Source organism: Poecilia latipinna, unplaced genomic scaffold (genome assembly GCF_001443285.1).
Source record: "Poecilia latipinna isolate Pla-1442-1.1 unplaced genomic scaffold, P_latipinna-1.0 Scaffold113, whole genome shotgun sequence".
Classification (NCBI taxonomy): Eukaryota; Metazoa; Chordata; class Actinopteri; order Cyprinodontiformes; family Poeciliidae; genus Poecilia; species Poecilia latipinna.
This window is the reverse complement of record NW_015112729.1, coordinates 443,674-463,430: the sequence shown is the minus strand read 5'-3', so window position 1 is coordinate 463,430 and position 19,757 is coordinate 443,674. Positions and strand designations below refer to the sequence as shown.

General features: G+C 38.6%; 3 protein-coding genes across 3 annotated transcripts; 1 reads left to right on the top strand and 2 right to left on the bottom strand.

Annotated features, from left to right (window-relative positions):
- Positions 1 to 895: 895 nt before the first annotated feature.
- On the bottom strand, positions 896 to 5,386 carry spef1 (sperm flagellar 1). The gene is made up of 7 exons (XM_015028081.1): positions 5,194 to 5,386; positions 4,962 to 5,073; positions 3,924 to 4,071; positions 3,789 to 3,828; positions 1,685 to 1,757; positions 1,445 to 1,550; positions 896 to 1,034 (listed from the first exon to the last, which is right to left on the bottom strand). Exons 1-7 carry the CDS (start codon positions 5,300 to 5,302, stop codon positions 918 to 920), a joined length of 705 nt encoding a protein of 234 aa, XP_014883567.1. The 5' UTR covers positions 5,303 to 5,386; the 3' UTR covers positions 896 to 917.
- A 186-nt stretch (positions 5,387 to 5,572) lies between these two features.
- Positions 5,573 to 15,874, bottom strand: adam8a (ADAM metallopeptidase domain 8a). The gene is made up of 25 exons (XM_015028077.1): positions 15,690 to 15,874; positions 15,358 to 15,470; positions 15,188 to 15,261; positions 14,980 to 15,058; positions 14,437 to 14,513; positions 13,498 to 13,714; positions 13,045 to 13,122; positions 12,871 to 12,939; positions 12,381 to 12,550; positions 12,199 to 12,280; positions 11,935 to 12,077; positions 11,548 to 11,725; positions 11,374 to 11,463; positions 11,007 to 11,202; positions 10,833 to 10,914; positions 10,566 to 10,746; positions 10,389 to 10,475; positions 8,877 to 8,961; positions 8,464 to 8,575; positions 8,182 to 8,380; positions 7,938 to 7,985; positions 7,565 to 7,621; positions 7,399 to 7,449; positions 7,233 to 7,313; positions 5,573 to 6,913 (listed from the first exon to the last, which is right to left on the bottom strand). The coding sequence occupies exons 1-25, from the start codon at positions 15,760 to 15,762 to the stop codon at positions 6,869 to 6,871; spliced, it is 2,667 nt and encodes an 888-aa protein (XP_014883563.1). The 5' UTR covers positions 15,763 to 15,874; the 3' UTR covers positions 5,573 to 6,868.
- Positions 15,875 to 16,593: 719 nt separating this feature from the next.
- On the top strand, positions 16,594 to 19,729 carry znf511 (zinc finger protein 511). Its single transcript, XM_015028075.1, has 6 exons — positions 16,594 to 16,868; positions 16,956 to 17,029; positions 17,677 to 17,878; positions 17,977 to 18,101; positions 18,884 to 19,123; positions 19,322 to 19,729. Exons 1-6 carry the CDS (start codon positions 16,698 to 16,700, stop codon positions 19,392 to 19,394), a joined length of 885 nt encoding a protein of 294 aa, XP_014883561.1. The 5' UTR covers positions 16,594 to 16,697; the 3' UTR covers positions 19,395 to 19,729.
- The last annotated feature ends 28 nt before the right edge of the window (positions 19,730 to 19,757 follow it).

The following is a 19,757-nucleotide window of genomic DNA, read 5'->3' as shown; positions in this document are numbered from 1 at the left end:
AATCAGATTGATTATCATATGCTTTCTGTAATGACACCGATTCAAACACACACAAATCAGAACTAATAGTTATGTGTTTAACTAACTATCTTACATAAACAGCTCAATAGTTTACCATGGTATTATAATTCATATTCTACAGTGAAGATCAGAAGCTAACCTGGCTGTCCAGTATAATGTTAATTGGATAAAAGCCATTAGAAAAGAAGGTAAACCATATTTTTCAATTGAAAGAAAAAGTTTGTTTTTAGACTGCAGGATGAGGAACACTTGACTATATTTGGTCATCTCTGGTCAGTGAACTGAAAGTTCATCACTGAACTCTAAAAAGGACGTCAATAAGAACTGTGTTCTATCTTTGGATCATTTTCACACTTAGGTACTGTTTTCTTGAACATGACAGTTTAATTAGAAAGTGACTCAAGCAAACCTACAGCTAAAACTAGTTTGCCTAAGGGTGCTTTCCTGTCGAAGGTTCAAGATCCGCTTGCTCACACATCCGGGGTGAAATTACATTGAAATAAATTACTGCATGTAAAATCAAGAAGTGTAAATAAATGAAAATGAAATGTAAATGAAAATAAAGACATTTATAACAGGTCAATTCATCTTTCCATATATCTAATAACTTGTATATTTTCAAAAAAAAAATTTATCATAATTTAGAGCCAAATGAGTTCATAATATAGAATCAAAGGAAGGACTTATATGTAGTTGTTCTTTATTAATTACATCTTAAAACAAATACCTTTTAACATAATCAACATATTGATACTCATTCATCTTCAGGATTATAAGTATATATTCCAGAAAAAACACAACTGTAATGACTGAACTCCAAAGTTTTCTTGCTATCTTCTTCAACAAGAAAAGAAGACAGCAAAATGCCAGATCCGCGTGTGAATGCGAGTTGCTTTTTAATCGGGCAGCTGTAGTTTAGTAATGTACGTCTCTGGAAAACATGTCAGATGTTCAATGCGCTTGTCCTTCAAATGAACCAGCTCCTCCAACTTGCTCACTTTCAACTGGAGGATCTAAGTACAAGAAAACAGACACAGAGAGAAAAAGAGAGAGAGAGAGAGAGAGAGAGAGAGGGGGCAATGTCAGTCTGGAGGTAGTTTATCTAAAGAGGCATGAACTAGAAGGAGAAGTTGGAAATGTAGGTCATCATTCTGCTTTTTTTTTTTTTTTCCTTTTTAAACAGATGTGGGAAAAGAAAAAAAAAAAAAGATTTATATCCGCTGAGCCAGTGGTGACTCACGGACTGCTGCTGACACAGGGTGTGACACATCACACACACACACACACACACACACACACACACTCTTGGACAGCAACATGAGCACGCTTCCCCTCACACAGAGCTTCATAAAGGAAGATGGATGTTTTTGCAGATGTTTCACCAGTCAGCAGCTTGAATTGAGGTGAGCTTGCATGAGTGTACCTTCACAATTTCCTGAAGTTCCTGCACCTGAAGTTCTTTTTCCAGCATGACTTGCCGGATTGCTGAAAGGTTCATCTCTGTGAAAAATGTCACTGGTTGCGGGTTCCTTTGTGATTTAAAAAGTGAACAAATCAAATGTTGGTTTATTCTCATTGTCGTCACAAGTAGAGCAACTGATTTAAAAAAAAAAAAAAAAAAAAAAATTTTTAGGCTCAATTCAAAGTAACAGTTTTCCCATACACTGTTGCCTCTGTACTCTTCATCTCTGCCAGCTGAGCCACAATTCTTGCTTCAGCCTGTTGAATTTCTACATCTAACAAAAAATAAACACACAACAAAAGCAGAAAAATCTTCAGAGATTCAATTTAACAAATCTGGTCAGCATAGTATCTGAAAGTAAAGAGGTTAGCAAATAAATGAGGAGTACAAAAGGAAACCGAGACAATGTCAGATAAGAGAAAATCTGTCAGTCAACAGTGCTGAGCTCTCACTACTTGATAAGGACCATCTGGATGTTGGGAGCTGATAAGGAGACCCGACCCCCCCCCACGCCCCACGCCCCACGCCTCCTTGCTGATAGAGGATGGGTGCAGATGAAAGAGGAAAGCGAGAGCGTACAAAAGGGAGGGGGCAGTGGTCTGAGGTCAGCTTCACAGAGTGAGTGTACTGGGGCAAACGAAGTATAGGAAACAGAAGAGACGCATATCCCCAATTCACACCCTCGTGCTGTGGCGTTTTCTAATCAGACTTAGGTCTGATGTCTTCAAAGGAGGCAGCTGCTATATGATGGGGGGGGGGGGTGCTGTCAGGGCGACCAGTGATTTCAGGACAGGCAAGACAATAGATTTAAAAATCACGACAGTGCTAGAAACCGCAGTGATGGAAGTTGGTAAAGAGTTTGTAGAAACACAGAAAAACGGATTGTACTGATTTGTCAGCTCAACATAAAAAAAGTATCTTAAAATATATATTTTTCTTAATCTTGATTTTTTTATATATATCTATTATTTTTAAATCATGTTTCCCTTCTCTTTCCATAATTTTTTTAGGAAATGTTTTTTGTTGCAAAACTTTTTCTTACTTTATTTCACAAGGTGATATGTGATCACCAGTGACGAGGAGCTGTTTGCTTTATCAGTATATTAAATTAAGTGTAAGCTACAGTAGAAAACTACAGCCAAGCTTGGTTGTAGCTGTGTTGGTTTTATTTGAATTGTCATGTAAAATAAAGACACTAAAAATCAATAGTGTGTTTATTTTTTATACTGGGAGTTCTCCTTTTTATGACCCAGTGGGTCTTAATATGCTCTTTTTTTTTGTTGTTTTTTACATATTTTATTTCCACTTGAGTTAATAAAAATAACATTCTATCAATTTTAGCAATTTATTCTGATAATGTCCAAAACAAATACTGAGAAGTAAAAGCAGTCAAAGTAAAAGCAAAATTTTTTATATTTGTTCAGGTCCAGCTACGTTCTCTCTCAGGGACCTTTTATCATTTTCTCTTCTCAGATGTCAAAATTGCTAGCGTGACTTTTGACAGGGGTTTTAAATTTTATAAGCAAGTGGCCTCTGTCATTATGTCAAGCTTTTACCAACTCAGACCCAAAGGTCAAAGGTTATCGCTCTCTCAAAGATCTGGAGAGAGTATGCCATGCTTTTACATCTCTAGAGCCTGAATACATACAATAAATATTTACTTTACATACAGTGAAGTAGACATTACTGATGTTCATAAGGAGCAGATATTATTCTGAATATTTATATTTTAAAAAATGTCTTGTTAGTTTAAAACCTGTAAAACGAGTTTTTAAGCCTGAGTTGGACTCCAAATGATATTATTCTTTACTTTATATATTTTTAAAAGTAATTTCTTTTTCATTTAGCCACATCATTTGTGAAGAGTAAACACTGCTTGTAACGATCATTACAAGCAGTGTAATGATTATTTGCTTTTATTGACTTGTTCAGCCGTTTAGTCAACATCCATTGTTTTTACAAGAGCTCCATAAATAAACTTTGAGCTAAGCCGAGTACAGCACCACACTAGAAAGTCTAAAATTACACTTTTCAGACCAAAAAGACTGAAATAGAAACATTTTGGGCATTGTCAGCTAACATTTTCCACAACATACCCCGTTAACGTTTTAAATCCTGCATTTATGGCATTCAGGAAGTCAGCAAAGTCATCACACTTTGCTTGAAATCAGCACTTTAGCTTGTGTAATTGCATTTTTGTCATCAACCTTGTGATAGTTTCGTAATTTTTCTTCATCACCGTCTTGTGATGATTCACTCCCATGAAAACCACATTAATGATGGTGCAGAAGCTTTAACATAGTACCTGAAAACGGTTTCTCCTGGCTCCCGCTGCCAACGTAATCCTACGTAGGAAGGAGATAAAAATAAAAAATAAATAAAATAGACCACAGAAATTTGAACAAAATGTGACTTAAAGTTTTTATGTGCAAATACAAACTGGTCTACTGTTGGTTGTTTGCAACAGTTTCTTGTCTAACTTTTTCTTCAGGAAAAACAGCACTGGTAGTATCGTCCCAGGAGTGCTTGAAACAATCTTCTCCACCATTTCCTCTGTGATATAAAAGTCCAGCTTGGAAAACACCCTCCTGACCATACAGACAAACATATGTTTCTACTACAAAAAAAAAAAAAAAAAAAAGTCAAAAGCAAACGGCATGCAATTTACTAATGAGCCCACAGGGACAGCTATGTTTACAGTCGGGGCTCATAAATTTGTACTTGGCTGTGTGTAACTCCAGTTACCAGGATGTGGGTGAGTGGGTGTATGTCAGTGTTTTCTGATGACTTGATGAAAAGGCCCAGACAAAAGATTTAGTTTAGTATTTGCATTGCATAGAAAACCAGTCCACTCACTGAAAACCAAGCTCTCCGTCTTTTTTTATGATTTGTAAAAATAGGTAAAACTTGTTTTATTTATTTATTTATTTTTTTCACTTTTGAAGAATCAGCTCTTATAAAACACATTTACAATTTTATATTCATGCTTCATGTTTTGGATTTGATCAGAGCAGTTTAATCGATGATCAATTAAATTCCGGCTTCATATTCAGATAGCCGAGACATTTGAATGTAGTTTAAAGTCCTGTGACTTGTTTAAAAAATGAATGGAGTTTCAAGGTTGAAGTAGGCAGAAGTAGCAAGTTGTGGGTGGAATTTTGTAGAATTTCAATGTATTTCAAAGGGGCTGAAATTTGCACAAAAGCATAAATATTTAAAAAAGTAAAATAGTGAAGTTTAGCAAAAAAAAAACCCAAACAAACATAGCAATAATGTCCAGAAAAAGCAGAACGTTTTGATATATGAATTAGCACAATTAGTTGAACGTAGTAGAAGTAGATAATGATCGAAAAAAGTAAACAGGATCTTAACTGATAAATAAAATATGAATGCACCAATATGAATGCATTGCTATGGCAGGTTCCAATAATTCCCAGGAATCAGATGTAATAAAATACAAAGTTGCGGATTGTCTTACTTGTTGAGAAGGCTCCAGTTGCTGAGTTTCTGCTGCTTTTTGCAGGAAGTAATATAGTTGTGAATGTCAACAATCTTTGGGAAATAATACTTGACAATCTCCGCAACCATCACTGCAGGAGGGTCCAGCATGTAGAGATACACAGAGTACCCGGGTAAATAAAAACACAAACTGACATGGACAAACTGAGTAAACAATCGGCAAGCATTTACAGACACAAGACAAGATCTACCTCCATCACTGAAGTCCCTGTTGATGTGTTTTTTGGGCCTGGAGAAAGGTATTTTATCTATCCATTCAAGGGTATCTCGCTCTTCCTCATTGCTTAGCTCATGAGCCATTACCAGAACAATGCGAATCTCTGAGCGTAAAACAATTAGCTAGTTAGCTCTCCGCTAACGTGTTTGTTTCAGAGGTTGCTAGGTAACCACTGTTGAACCAATAAAATGGCTTCTGAATGAAAACACAAGGGAATAAATAGTTTGGGTGATTTATTTAGACGGAATACAAATGAAGGCACAATCTTTCCATCACCGTGGTTGCAGACAATTGCGAAATATATTTAAGAATTACAATCATGACGCAAGAATATATCTTTTAATTTTGATTAAAAAAAAGAAACTTAAATTATAACGAAAAGCTATACAATGAATAAAGTGCCAATGATAGTGCTGAATGGCACAATACAGAGCAGCTTGTGGAGTTATAACTCCTCTACTACTCATGCTGTAATATAAAACCCACACGATAGACGCAAATACCAGGATGAAATGTCAAAAGAAGATCATAAAACACAACAAATACAAATAAAGCAAAAGGGAAAAACAATTTAAAGTAATGCACAAAAAAGAAAAAAAACACTTAACAGCTTTCATTGGGCAGCCACACACCACTCTCAGTAATAAAAACATAAATAGACATAAAAGTGACCATTTGAAAAAATAAAACAACAAAGCCCACAAACAGAATCAAAAGTACAAAAAAATTACATAAATGACCAATAAATTGGTTAACAGTGGGGCAAATCAAACAATTCCTTAAAAATATAAAACATAAAAAAAGGAAAAAGAAGAAAAAAAAGATACATAAAAATGAAACACAAAATGATGTGAACTTCTGCTTAATGTAAAATCTGCCAGAGGAGTTTTGACAGTTTTTATTGTTCTCGTCAGCCAGCGTGTCTCTGTGATTCATATTATTATTTAAAAAAAGTATAAAAGTACCAGAACCAAATTCGAACTAACTACCAATTTAGTACGCCAGAGAGTGTTTACATTCTTTGTAACATTTCCTCTCAGTTTAGATCATGTGCCAGAAATGCAGTCAAGTACATGAAACATGAGGAATCTGATCATTTCCCTGTACATACATGTTGTTTTTTATTATCTTATAACATCCCTCATTATCTCCAGAGATCGATGCAACAGTATTTTGATTTTGATTTTTTTGTTCTCTAACTATGCAGATTAACATCTTGTCCCAGCTTCTGAAAACAGAATATGTGCAACCATGCTTAGTCTCATCCAAGGTATGTGTAAACAAACATTGATAGTGCAGGCGACTTACAAAAGCTGGAGAAAACCCAACACAGTGAATAATTTCCCTATAACACTAAATCAGTCATCATCATAGCAGCAGTGCCATTTGTCATCCGTTAAGCACTTAAGCTAAGTTTTGTCAAACATTGCTTCAGGTACACCAGCTGAAGACTGGCATGAGCAGGACGCAGATAACAGGTCATCCACGGGGAGACTGTAACATTCCTGGTTTCATTACGCACGTCTCCCTGTGGGTCTTTTTCCCCGACATGTAAAACAGATGAACGTCTCCAAGGAGGATCTTATTGGTCCCTCAGCGTCTCTGCCAGAGAATGTCAGTATTTACAACAGTGTGAATTATTCCCACTGTCATCTCGGCCTGCTGGGGGGCATTAAGGGAGCTCTCCTACCAAGCTGAAAAAAAAAAAAAAAAACACACGAATAAACAGTTAACACACTCAGTTTAGATAAGCGGCCTTCAGTCTTCTTTATCCAAACATGTCCTCCTGTTTAATTCACAGAGCAGCAGTCCCAGTTATTAAGACCCGAGACGACTCCGACAGTGAGCCACTGCTTATTCATTACACTGCTATGCTGGGGCAATGCCAAGAGCCACAGATCTCTATATAAACGTGCATGCCTTTTATAACATTTAGGGATGTCTGGATGGCAATAGCAGCTATGTCAGAGGTTGGAAAGTCTTATTCACTCTGTCTGCTTTGTGACTACATACCAGCTGAGAATGTGGCAGGGCAGACTGGATTGGAGAGGGCTTCGGCTTCAGCGGAGGCATGGGAGGTTTTGGCTTCATGTTCTTAGCGGTAGAATGTTAATTATTAAAACAAAATACAAGAACAATGCAATTCATGAATGTAAATAAGAGTACTTGCATCACTTACTGGTTTTGATGCAAGTGGGGGTAGTGGTCTAGAAGGTGGCAGGGGCTTATTCTGTCAACAACAAAAGACAACCTCAGGAAACTGAAACTATTGTCACACTCATTTTTTGTGGGCAATCAGTTTTATTTGGCAATTAGTACTTTGAAATGCTATTGTGTTGATTCACCTCGGAATAAATTGGCAGCTTTGAAACATTTGGTGGCTGCATGAATGTCCTTGCAACCTATAAAAGAAACATTTATTTAACTCTTGCAACACCAAAGGGGCAGAAAATATAATTTGTTGTACATCACAACAATCATGGCTTTACAGTTTTTAAGGTATTTAAATAAAGCTGGCGAATTACTTGGGTTATTTGTCTAGGTTTCTCATAATTTTCCAACTTTTTAAAATCAGAGTTACTTTAAAAAGAATGGAACATGATGCTGTTATTTTAGCTTCTGCAACATGCTCACATGCTTTAAACAGCAGGAATGACATGCAGAAACCTTGCCCATGACTACAATCGACAAAAGGGCAAAAAGAGAAACTCAGATTACCTGGTGAACCTTTGATAAATGAGATGCAACTGGTTCCTTCTCTGGAGGCTGAAAATTGAAGAAACAGAAGAAAAAGAAGTAAAACCATTATTATGTTTTCCCTTTGGCCTCAGTTGGCAGCCTTAAATTTGTACCCATAACCACTAATGGTAATATTCAGTGTGATGTCTCATAGACGATGTAAGTCAAAACATATGTAGTCTCGGGGTGTAACTGCAGCTGGGTGTTGAGGCTTTGGGCTTACCGCTGGAGCTGCCCTGCAGGGCTTCAGAGCTCCACTCTGTGGTTTGACAGCAGCGGAGAACAGAGGTTTACAGGGCTGAGAAACAGATGACTCCACAAAAGTAGGCTGGCTGATGTGAGTGGACCCGAGGCGAGAGCTGCCTCTCCTGGTGCTTGACTGAAAAACTGGGTTGGATTGTCCAGAGGTCACTGGAAGAAACCTATAAAGAAAACACAAATGAGATCAAATCTAAGACATAAGTGTTAAGAAAAGCTAACTTAAAGAGGTAAACTTCTGTCTCACCTTTTTGTCGGTGTCCTTTTTCTGAGGAAGCACGTCAGACTCCCAATAAGAATGACCAGCAGGAGAATTAAGCCAACGATCACTGACACAATGACAATAGCCAGGCCTGACTCTAGACACACACACACACACACACACACACACACCAATACACAACCGGTTATGATGACGTCTGAGAAACAACATACATCATCTCTCCTGGAGACAAAAATTCAAAGTAATGTCATTTGTGTGGACTAATGGGGGAAATTGAATTAATTCACCGTTTGTTTTTGCTCATGAGGACAGACTGTTGTAGAGTCTATGAATATTAAATCATGTAAGAAACAGTCATGTGCAAAATAAGAGTCCTAAAAAGGTCAAGCATTTAAAGAGGCAGATTCACATGGGATAGAAAAGCATAATAACAATACCTTCAGTCAGCTCTGACTGCTGTACAGCACAGAAAGGCGGAGCCCAGCCTGGATCGCAGTGACATTTACTCTCATGGTTGCATACCTATCAGAGATCCCACAGTTAGCAGCGTAACTATGCTCTCACAGGACTTTAGGCAGGAGCCAAAAAGCATTTTTAACATGCATAGCTTTACATTTTTACAACAAAGATCAACTTTCCAAGAAACATGGCTGAGCTTTGTGGAAAGACACACAGGCAGATCTGAATCTTAACAACAAAGGAGAGCCCCAGAGTCAAGGAAATCAGAGTGAGAACTGACACTTGGAATATGCCAACATGTTATATTTGTAAGGCTCAGCACAAAAAAAAAATGTTCAACTCATTTCATAATCACAGATGATAAGGTATTCCTTGTCGCTGCTAAAGTATTTTGATGATCATTTGAGTAGAGATTTTGGATGATGTTTGCTATTGTTTGTGTCTCTGATCTGATATTATTGTATTATTGTGCCGTGCTGCTGTTTTGTATGAGCTGTGCGTTGAAGGTCTGTAACACAGAAATGGGTTTAATAAAAGTTAAACTCTTAATTATGTCTTGTTTTGAATATTTTTTCACTTTGATTGACACCATAGGGTGTCAATCATTTACCTTTTTAACACCACATTATGTTTTGCAATTAACACTACAGTTGTGTTACTTTTAACACTACATTTTAACACCAACACTGTTGTAATGTTGATATGACACCTAGCATTGTTGAATGTTAACAATGTCTGGTGTTAATTTAACGCGAATTTGGGTGTTAAACTTGTAACACTTTCAAAAGTGTTACTTTAACACCAGCTGACTTGGACACATATAAACACTTTGTTGGTGTTAAAATTAACACTGTGGGTGTTAATTTAACCCTGCCATTTTTACTGTGTAGATTTAAAGGAAAGTTCACCAGCAGAAAATCTTTTCACTTATAAAATGCAAGCAACATCTTATTGTAGGACGACGATTTATATGCGGGTCCAAAGAGTTTTGAGGGTTATGTCTTGGGAACACCAGTTAGATCGCTGTAGTGCAGTTAAACCCTCAGGAGGTAAACACAGACTGGTTCTGTGGAGAAAACTGAGACTTGCATAATAACTCCAAGGCGCCATAATATTAAGTTTTTACGAGAAATGGCTAACACTCATGTGCATCAGAGAGACAATGTTGGTCAGAATTGTAATACAAATTGCAATGTCTAATATAACTGCTGCCAGAAAGTTTTACCATGCATTGCTTTTAAATTCCTCCGTAGGGTGCCACTTTAAGTCTCCCAGCCACTGCAATCAAAATACAGTGCCCACTCCCCTTCCCTGGAATAATTGCTACATAAACCCGATTGATTGGACCTGCAGGCTTTGCTTCCACTATGTTTGTAAGCGTGGCCACTGCGCTGTGCACTGATGCTCCAGTTACAAAGGAAAGCCTGGGAAAATGACAGATGGCACCGCACCTTGGTTTATGACCTTGACAGTTTTACATAGGCACTCACCCCATGGTTGTTACATTTGGACGAACAGTCATTTGTTCCATATGCTTTGATGCTTTTGATATCTTCACATTTTTGATTGTAGCATACCTGATAGAGACATCACAAAAACATTAGGTCCCGTGGGTTTGTAATGACAAGGATTTTGGTTATTTTAACCGTTAAAAACTATTATCTCACCATATTGTTGCCACACCTGGTACCAGTAGGGACCATGCCCAGATCGGACGGGTAGTTGTCTTCGGGGTTCATGGTTGCCTCATTGCAATTTATTCTGTTTCCTACTTGGTAAAGGGACTTCCTGGATGTTATGGGAAAGTCCCATCCTCCAGAACAGAAAAGCTTTCCACACGATTGATCTCTGAAACCCCAAAGCAACCACAACAATAACTTAAAAAAAGAAGATTGCATAAAACATTTTCTTCAATGTGGCTTTTAGTTACATACCGACTGGAACATTTTTGATTGAACAGTGTCCTTCTGCAGGTTCCATACTTAGAGAAGCAAGCGTCTACGGCGACTTCAGCATCTAAACAGATCCGTGAAAATGCAGAAAGTAAGGGAAGTGTTCAAATATTGGGGCGAAAGAACTCGTAAAACAAACTAATAGAAGTATTTCACCTGGTCCCCAAAGTCTCTTGCAGTGATCTTGCCGAGATGGACACTGCCCGTTGTAGCAGTATCCTCTTCCACGGTTGCACGGCCGGCCGTTTTGGGTGAACGCATCAGTGGGACAGGCAGCAGAAAGGCCCGTGCAGTATTCTGCCAGGTCACAGTCTCCGGCTTTTGGGCGGCAGATGCTGCCTGTCGGCTTCAGCTGTAGTGCGGACAGAAACACAGATGGTGATATACTGACTAGTCAAATACATCCACTCACACAAAACCTGCCAGACGGAATAGTCATTCTGTGTCTAGATATACAGTTACATAATTAGCATCAGTCTGACTCCTCATCTAGCGAGTAGTAGGCTCAGTGAGTAGTACTTACTTGGCATTTGTGGCAGCACTGTCCTTCTGCGCACTCAGCTCCTGCATTCAGTTTGCAGGTTGTTGCGTTGCAGCAGGGATTCTTGCATTCCTGTCAAGACACAATTTCCAAATCAGCTTCCTGTGTGTGCTTTCAAGCGAGACGCAAACGTCTACCTTTTGAGCGTGAACAAACCTCCACAGTGCCACAGTCGCACTCCTCTCCAGGCTCTAAGAAGGCATTTCCACATACTGGGCCTCCATAGATGCGATCGGCGGAAGGAATATCAAGCAGACAAGCAGGATTGATCTCCTCGAGGAACCTGCTGAGCTGCTGTTGACTGCAGCTGCTGAACTGCTTGGGATACACGAGGCTGTGGAAAGAGAAATTAAATATAAAAATCAATAGAAAAAAAACACTTAAGTATTGAAGATATAGGGTGTTAAGTGAAACTAACTTTACCTGCTTAACTTTTCATTTACTTAAAAAAAATGCACTATGTTGACTTGGATTATCACATAAAATCCCATTTGAAAAAGTTAAAGGGATATGAATTATTTTGCGAGGCTTGTTTGAGCTTACCCAACACTTTCAGCCATGATGCAGCCTTTCTTTGATGCCAGGGAGCCGCAGACACAGTTCTCTGTATCGTGGGACAAACCCAGGTTGTGACCCATCTCATGTGCTATGGTGGAGGCCACTCCAATTGAATTGGTGTTATGATCCTGTGAAGACAAATGCATTTCGGTATGTAAACACTGATACCATAGAATTCTTAATCATAATCACTTAATTTTCAAAATTTTTACAAAGTGAACTTTTTTTCAGCATGTTATAATTTATTACCTCATTCACAGCTCCAGAGTTCGAGGTGCACATTGCATTAGTGTTAGCTAATCCGACAGTGGAGCCCTCAAAGTCCACACCTCTGATCGAAGATGAGGGGAGAGGGGAATATTTAGGTAAACACTCCAACAGCGCGAACATCAGTTCTTTTTAGTTGCAGTTTTAAATTCATAGTGTCTTACGTGATGAACTGTGCGTTGTCGTGTTTGGTCCTTGGCAGGAGGTGCCGCTGGCGCCACTCAAGAAACCGACCGAGAGTGACCTCGGGGTTGGTGCTGACCTCGATCTCATCTTTGTACGACCACACATGCAGGCCGACCAACATCACCCGAACACCCACGGGGCGATACAACTGCAACAGCAGAGTAGAATCTGCAGTGATTCGCAAATTTTACTGAATGCGAACGTGTGTCCGAAGACTTAATGCAACGAGTTGCGGAAACAACAGAAAGTCGCTGCTGAGGGGATATGTGTGAATGTTTTCAACTTGGGTGTGAGGACTCACAGTTAATGGTAGTGAGAGAACTTTTACTTCCAGTTATATTTTAGTTATGAATTAATAAAATATGAGAACAGTTTCCTGCACGTTTTCCCAAACTAAAAGTAGAGATATATGTAAAAGACCAAAAACTCGTTATCTTTCTGTTTGAAGCTACAGTGAAACACACATACCTTGTCCACATGGTTTGCTACTTCAAGCACTCTGGCCTCCACTGCTTTTGTGCTACCATACTTCTTGTACTAGAAGAAGAATTCAAACACGTTTTGCAAACAACTATCTCCTTCTGTATTTTCACTGATAGAATAATATTGTAATATTGAGTCAAAGAATAAAATTAATCAAACCTCTGTGTTGTCCACCACTACTGCCAGTTCCACAGTCCTGGGTTTGGCTTTATGGTCTCTGGTCTGGGCTCTGCTTGTCTAAGTGACATAAAACATAGAAGACATGAACAAAACAATGAAAATTGTAATAATTTTTGTATTTAATTGCTTAAGTTACTTTTCTTTTCTTTTTTCCAGATTTATAGTTAATAAAACAACAGACTTTTGGTGCAAATGCAAAAAAAGCCAAAAGTTATTTATTATTTTGTCAGATTTCTGTGATCTTTGTAAAATGTAGGATGATTTTCTGGTTTAAGATAATTTTATCTGCATGTGTTTTATTGAATGTAACTTGTAATATATATATTTTTTTATGCGTTTGAAAGATGCACAATGTCTGAAGCTGTCTGCACCATGAATTATTAGCTGTGTAAATCCACATAATCCGTGAATGTGTTCGTGCGACGTCCTCACCAGACTGCCAAGCTGGAATAGCCCAGACGGACGAGCTCCATGGTCATAGAAAGTGGTTGTGTTTCCATGGGAACAGGAGCTCCTCTTCCTCCTCAGGTGTTTGTAGTTGTAGACGGCATGTAGATTGTTGTCACTGTGAGCTTCGTCCTGCTGTCCAGTCGTCTCACCAGGCAGGGGTTCAATGAGGTACATCTGGTCTTGGAGAGCAATGAACCCTCTGTAGATGAGAGCAAGAAGGATGAAGTGCTGCGAATCTATCTGGTCATGACTGAAATAATGCCATGTGACAGCCATCCCTTAGATTTTTACTTTCCTATAGGCCTGGGCCTAGTGAGATCCCAGAAAAAAAATACTCTATCTGTCTTTACACAGCACAGAGTACTGCAGACTTGCCTCTCCCCGTCCTGTTGCTGGGCGATGCTGATTATCTTGCTAATAGAAGGCTGTTACTTTTTCTTCTCTCTATTCAGAAAAGACCAGCTCGGTCGTTTGCAAATAATTCAGGTTATAAGAGTGAAGGTGCAGAAACTGAAGGAATCCCACTCATCACATTTATTAAAGTATTTATGTCAAAAGAGAAACATTAGAAGCTGTTGTTTTCAAGCTTTTAAACAATTTTTTTTAATATATTTTTAGCTCTGATTTTTTTTGTTGTTTTTTTTGATATTGTGTGCCCATATTTAGTTTTCATTTGCATAAAAAATTTTAAAAAATGGGGGGGGGAGACATACATGTATAAACAAAGTAATGAATTAATCTCATAATGAATATGGAAAAATGTGAAATTAAGCACTTTCTTGTCGCAGGATGTCTTGAGAGTCCATTCTTCACGTTGAATTAGACACACTGACCAATGTGCCACAGCTGCTCAGTGAAATCTGCCCCTCCTTAAGCAGACATCTGGTGCTGCTAAGATCTAAGAACAACATTTTTGCTTACTTCATTCCTGAGCACAACCCAATGCTGGCAGAGGAGTCCTCCACTCCCACAACATGTCCATGATAGTAGCAGTGGACCTAAAAAGGAATTGAGTTCCTATTAATGTTAAGAAAATGTGATTTTACAACAAGTGAATGAGTCATAGGATTGGAGTAAGACAGGAAATGTACAAATATGTCAATTCCTTTTCTAAAGAAATACATCTTCCTCACAATGCGGAACTTTGATGATGAGAAATGTACACGTCATCTGATTTCTTTGTGATAATAAAGATGGTTGCGATAGAAGGTTTGGGATGTACAGATCAGTGTGGCCTAGAATTGTAAGAACAGTCAAGGATCTGCCTTTGATAAAAAGGCTTTCTCTTATATTTAGCAGAGACAAGCTGTGACAGAATTCAGTGCCAGGCCAAACTCTCTCTCTCTCTCTGTAAAGTGTTGCATAATTTTCTGCTGCTTATTAAGCCAAGCCAAAATAAGAACTTTGTCCTATAATTCAAGTTTACCAAATAAAATGCAAATAGCAAGCAGGAAATGGACATACCTCATGGTCAGAGGTAGTTGAAACTTGGGTACCTTGATCAGAATTGTAGGTCACAGTAAAACTTTTCCCAACAAGACCTCTGAAAAGGTGACAATTTATACATGATTAGTAATAGATTTAAGAAGAAGAAGAACAAAAAAGAAAGAAAACAAACAACAAAAAGAAAAGAAAGCAAGAATAGACTTAGAGAGATTTAAAGTATTCTTACTTGTTCTTCTCCAGGTGCAGAGTGTGGTTTTTCCCAGCAATACTAAAAGAGTACTGAACTACATCTGGGTATTTCTTCATAAAATAACAAAAAGTGAAGAAACAGTGTGTTTAGCGCAAGATGGGGACATTTTAAAAGGTACTTGTTGGGTAGGATGTAAAGTTTGTTACCTTGTGTGCAGCAGCAACATCGTTTGGAAGAGGCATGCCCTGCAACCTCTGAGGTGTCGCTGTTTGGTACTTTATCACATGAGGCAAATTCTTCACATTACCGGCAATTATACCTAGGAGTACCAGAGATGGTATTTTACAGCGGAAGAAAAGAAAGAAAGAAAAATACAAAGAAGGGAAGAAAGAAAAAAGGAAGAAAGGAAGGAAGAAAAAATAAGGGAAGAAAGAAAGAAAGAAAGAAGGAGACAGAGAAGGAAAGTGAGAAGAAAAGAAAGAAAAAAAGAAGAAAAGACACAAAGAATATAAGAAATAAAGAAATAAATTTTGCTTACCCCATGAGGAGATGAAAATCCATATAAAATAGCCAGAATGTGTCATGTTGCTCTGTCGGACGGACTCTGTCATTGTCAGCTTCCAAGCTGAGAGGAAACGTCTTCAGTTCTCCGCCCATTTGATATGTAATATCCTGGAAATTAACATCTTAACTGACCTCCCAGGTCAGACAAAAGAACTGTGCCATTTTTCTTTTTTCACAACTATCTTCTGTTATTTTGATGCGAAAAAGTAAGCACAATTCCCAACATGTTTTAGTTGCCATAACAAATACAGTCACATTTACAAACGAAGCATTCATTCGGTCGTCAAAGTGGTCTCCCAATTATTTGATTATTCAGAATTTTTATTTTATTTTATTTATTTTGTTTTTTAGATTTTCGGGGCCAGTTTGAATCACAAAAGTTTCTTGGTTATAGCATTCAGTTGTTTAATACAGTCACATTCCTGAAAGGAGCTTCCCGCAGCAAAATGCCTTGTTATTTTGTCGCCATCTTGTGGCGTAAAATCAAAACGCCTGACTGGCGCAATGAAGGAAGATCATGCTTGAAGAAAAAAGCTAATAAATAAATAAATAAACTGGTCAAGAAACAAGATGTTTCAGGAGGTCTAAAATAAGATTTTGTTTGTATCATTTGTGCGTTTGTGTTAAACTATGGATTCAGACAGGCAGCAAAAACCACATGATATTTTACCATGTTTTCATTTTGTCTGGGGTTACAAAAGACAGACAACCTTCTAAATGGTAAGAGACAAAAGCTGACTGTTCTAAATTTTAGAAATTTAGACAGCATTTCCACGTGACATTATGTGACTGAATGAAAAGCGGTTTTGTTTCCAGTTCCGATATTAGTTTGACCAGCAGGTGGCGGTAAAACAACATTTCCCTGTCAACTCGGAAACTGCCTGAGTGACGTTATCTCCCCGCGCCAAATTCTAACCAAAACAAACGCAGAAACCGTTCGGCTGCCAGTGATTCAACAAAGAAGTTATGAAAACGTCTGTACATGATGTTGCAACCAGACGTGGTCCAGTTTATAGCGATGGGAGGAAGTCAAACTCATAACGGCGACGAAGAAGAGGGTTTTAGAGGAGCGGCGGAGCAGCAGGTGGAGGGGAACCCATTCACTTTTAGTCCGCAGCTCCTCCGTCTGCACAGAGACCATGAGCTGTTTGAGGTAACAACTTCACACGGAGCTCCACCGGACGACAAAACGTTTGTAGGAACATTAGTTGCCATCTGTGAAATAAACCTTTGTTGACAGGATGGAGATGTTTTCAGACACATGTATCTGCAGGACCTGTTCATCTCGGAGGCAGAGGAGCAGCCAGCGCCCAGGTGGGTTACAGACAAAACTCTGAACTGGACAGCTGTGGCACAAAAAAAAAAAAAAAACCTCTGACACTGATGGAAATCTTGCGTTTCACAAACCTTACTCCGTCAGTTGTACTGGTAGCAGTTTGGGTTGGCTCTAGATTGCTGCGAATAGTGATCAGATGAAATCAATAATCAGTGTTATTGAAACAGAACAGCAGCATGATTGTTTTAAAAATTGGTGCTGCTTGAAATAGTTTTTCTTTTGCCAGCTTTGGTAACTTCCAAGGAAACATATTGTGTCATCATCGCTTTGCAGCCCTTCACTGGCAAATATGTTATTATAAGTAAGGTGCCAAAGAAATTAAAACAAGTGCCAGAAATGTCTCCTAATACAAAATCAATTAATTAATTGCCACCAGTGCAGAGCTCGCTGGGGAATGGCAGCAGGCAAGTAGGTGAGGTCAAGACTTTTAGATATTGCCCTGATTTCAAAAAGGGGAACAAAGGAGCAACTTCAGTAGACAAACTGAGATTTTCTCAAATGTAGCATCCCTCAGACGGGGCTGCAACATCTGGAAGAAAAAGCAGCACAGACAAGAAAAGGTGGCCTTGAAGTTGGCTCAGATAGTTCGTGATATTTCCCCTCTTCCTCCTGATCTCTTCCTCAGTGTTTCAGAGTTTGGCTGTCACATCTCCGGCTGCAGAGCCGTCTTCAGCACACTGCATGAGTACGAGCACCACTACAACTCCCTGCACCGACACGTGTGCTGCTCCTGCCGCCGCTCCCTGCCGAGCGCCCGCCTCCTGGACATTCACATTCAGGAGTGGCACGACTCACTTTTCACCATCCTCGCCCAAAAGCAGGACATGGTGAGCCCCGGATAATCTGATGCCCGAAGAATTAAACGAGTGATTTATTTTAAGCAATATTAAATCATGCTTTTTCTTGGAACCTTGATTCCTTTCAGTATCTGTGCCTTGTGGAAGGCTGTGGACAGAAGTTTAGGACAAGTCAGCAAAGGAAGGACCACCTGATAAGACTTCACAAGTATCCACCGGACTTCAGATTTGACAAAAGCAGAAAAGAAAGAGGGTAATACTGTATGTGTATTGATGGCGCTAAACTCAACACATGCTCACTGTAACCATTTTTTTTCCCCTCACAGTCCAATATCAAATCAGAGCAAACTGTTCCTGTTTTAGGTCATTATTGTACGATTAATGCAGTCCAGTGGAATACCAATGAAAGATAACAAGGTTACTTACCTGTTTTTTAGAGGGTCCATCTGAACTTGAAGTAGCCATTGCATACATTTTACCCTGAGAATGACCATAGCACTACCGTCAGCCTCTATAATGTATGCAAATGATATGCGGTCCTGAAGCCCCACCCACCAAGCGTCTGTGGACTCCAAAACAGGGACAGAGAATTGGAATTTATAAACAGCAGCACTGAAAAAAAACTGTCAGTGATATCATGCCTGATTTTGTTAGATTTTTCAATAACATCATCCAAAGGAAGCTGTATGATGTGTTGCCATTAAATACATCCAGAGGTGTGTCTCCATTTAGTTAATAGAAAATCATCTAAAAAGAAAAAAAAAACAAAAAAAACATCCTCTTTCTTATGCTGGCATTTAGCAAATAGAAATAGTTTTGAAATCCTAGCTAACTTAAAACAGGAAAAGTTACATCTGATATAATATCGACAAAAAAATTTCCGGTATCCCTTTATATAGGGTAAATAAATATCTTGTTTCAACTCAACAGTCTGTATTTACAATAAAATCCTCATTTGTTTATTTTTTTCCTTTGCAGCTTTTTCGAAATCATTCAGTGTCCTTATTTTTAAAATTATGTTTTTTTTTCTGTTAGAACCAGAGAAGCGAGCAGAGAGCAGAGGACGGACACGGCTGTGGAGGCAGCAGACGATGTTTGTAGGTCGGAGGGTGTGTGTGAGGTTATGTGTGGCGTTGAGTCCAACCAGCTGGAGCGGGAGGAGTCCATGGAGACGCATGCAAGCAGTGAGGAAGCTGCTCAGTCTGAGGACTTTTCTGCTTCAGCTCAGACCCCAGAAACAAACACAGAGCGACTGAAACCAAGATACTCCTACAGGTTTGTTGTTTTTTAAAGCCCTAAATTGTATAAAAATCAGTTTAGGTTTGTGTGTTGAAGAGAACCTTCAGTCCACTAAAGATAAACATTTTTAAGTCAGATTAAAGTAAGTTTTGTGAAGCATTTTCTGCAGATTGTCTTGTATATATATAAAAAAAAACTGACTGTAATTTAAAGGGTTTGTTCTGTTTTTCACAGGGTGCCTAAAACTGTGTGTTTTGGTCACGGCTCGGTCCGAGGCTTTAGAGGCCAGAGGGGCAGAAGGAAATGAAACACAGCACCTGACCACTCTGCTTTCTGTGTTTTAGGATTAAAATGTGATGCACTTTGTTGTCAGTAATTCAATTCAATTAAAGCTCTTTTTGCATTCTCAGATGAGATGCGAGATTGGAAAAGGTTGGAAAATCCGACATTTCCTGTTGGAAAATGTGATGAAAGGATGCACTGAAGCTCAGCACTTTTATATTAAGGATGTATTTGATTTCACAGAAGTGACAGGAAATTAGGAGAACATTTACATCTTTTAGTAATAGACTTTAATGCAAATTGTGTTTTCAGTCTCATAAAATGCACTGTACATTAAAGACTGCAGTGGGATTGATGATTGCAAAAAAAAAACAAAAAACAATCCAAA

Excerpts from the sequence above, each read along its gene's own strand:
- spef1 (XM_015028081.1), bottom strand. The coding sequence starts at position 5,302 with ATGGCTCATGAGCTAAGCAATGAGGAAGAGCGAGATACCCTTGAATGG. Across the intron at positions 5,074-5,193 it reads CAGGGACTTCAGTGATGGAG|TGATGGTTGCGGAGATTGTC; the intron begins GTAGATCTTGTC and ends ACCCTCCTGCAG. Across the intron at positions 3,829-3,923 it reads AAACAACCAACAGTAGACCA|GATTACGTTGGCAGCGGGAG; the intron begins GTTTGTATTTGC and ends CTTCCTACGTAG.
- adam8a (XM_015028077.1), bottom strand. The coding sequence starts at position 15,762 with ATGACAGAGTCCGTCCGACAGAGCAACATGACACATTCTGGCTATTTT. Across the intron at positions 12,940-13,044 it reads TAGTGGTGGACAACACAGAG|TACAAGAAGTATGGTAGCAC; the intron begins GTTTGATTAATT and ends TTCTTCTTCTAG. Across the intron at positions 11,203-11,373 it reads AGTGCTGCCACAAATGCCAA|CTGAAGCCGACAGGCAGCAT; the intron begins GTAAGTACTACT and ends TCCGCACTACAG.
- znf511 (XM_015028075.1), top strand. The coding sequence starts at position 16,698 with ATGATGTTGCAACCAGACGTGGTCCAGTTTATAGCGATGGGAGGAAGT. Across the intron at positions 16,869-16,955 it reads GAGACCATGAGCTGTTTGAG|GATGGAGATGTTTTCAGACA; the intron begins GTAACAACTTCA and ends CTTTGTTGACAG. Across the intron at positions 17,879-17,976 it reads TCGCCCAAAAGCAGGACATG|TATCTGTGCCTTGTGGAAGG; the intron begins GTGAGCCCCGGA and ends GATTCCTTTCAG.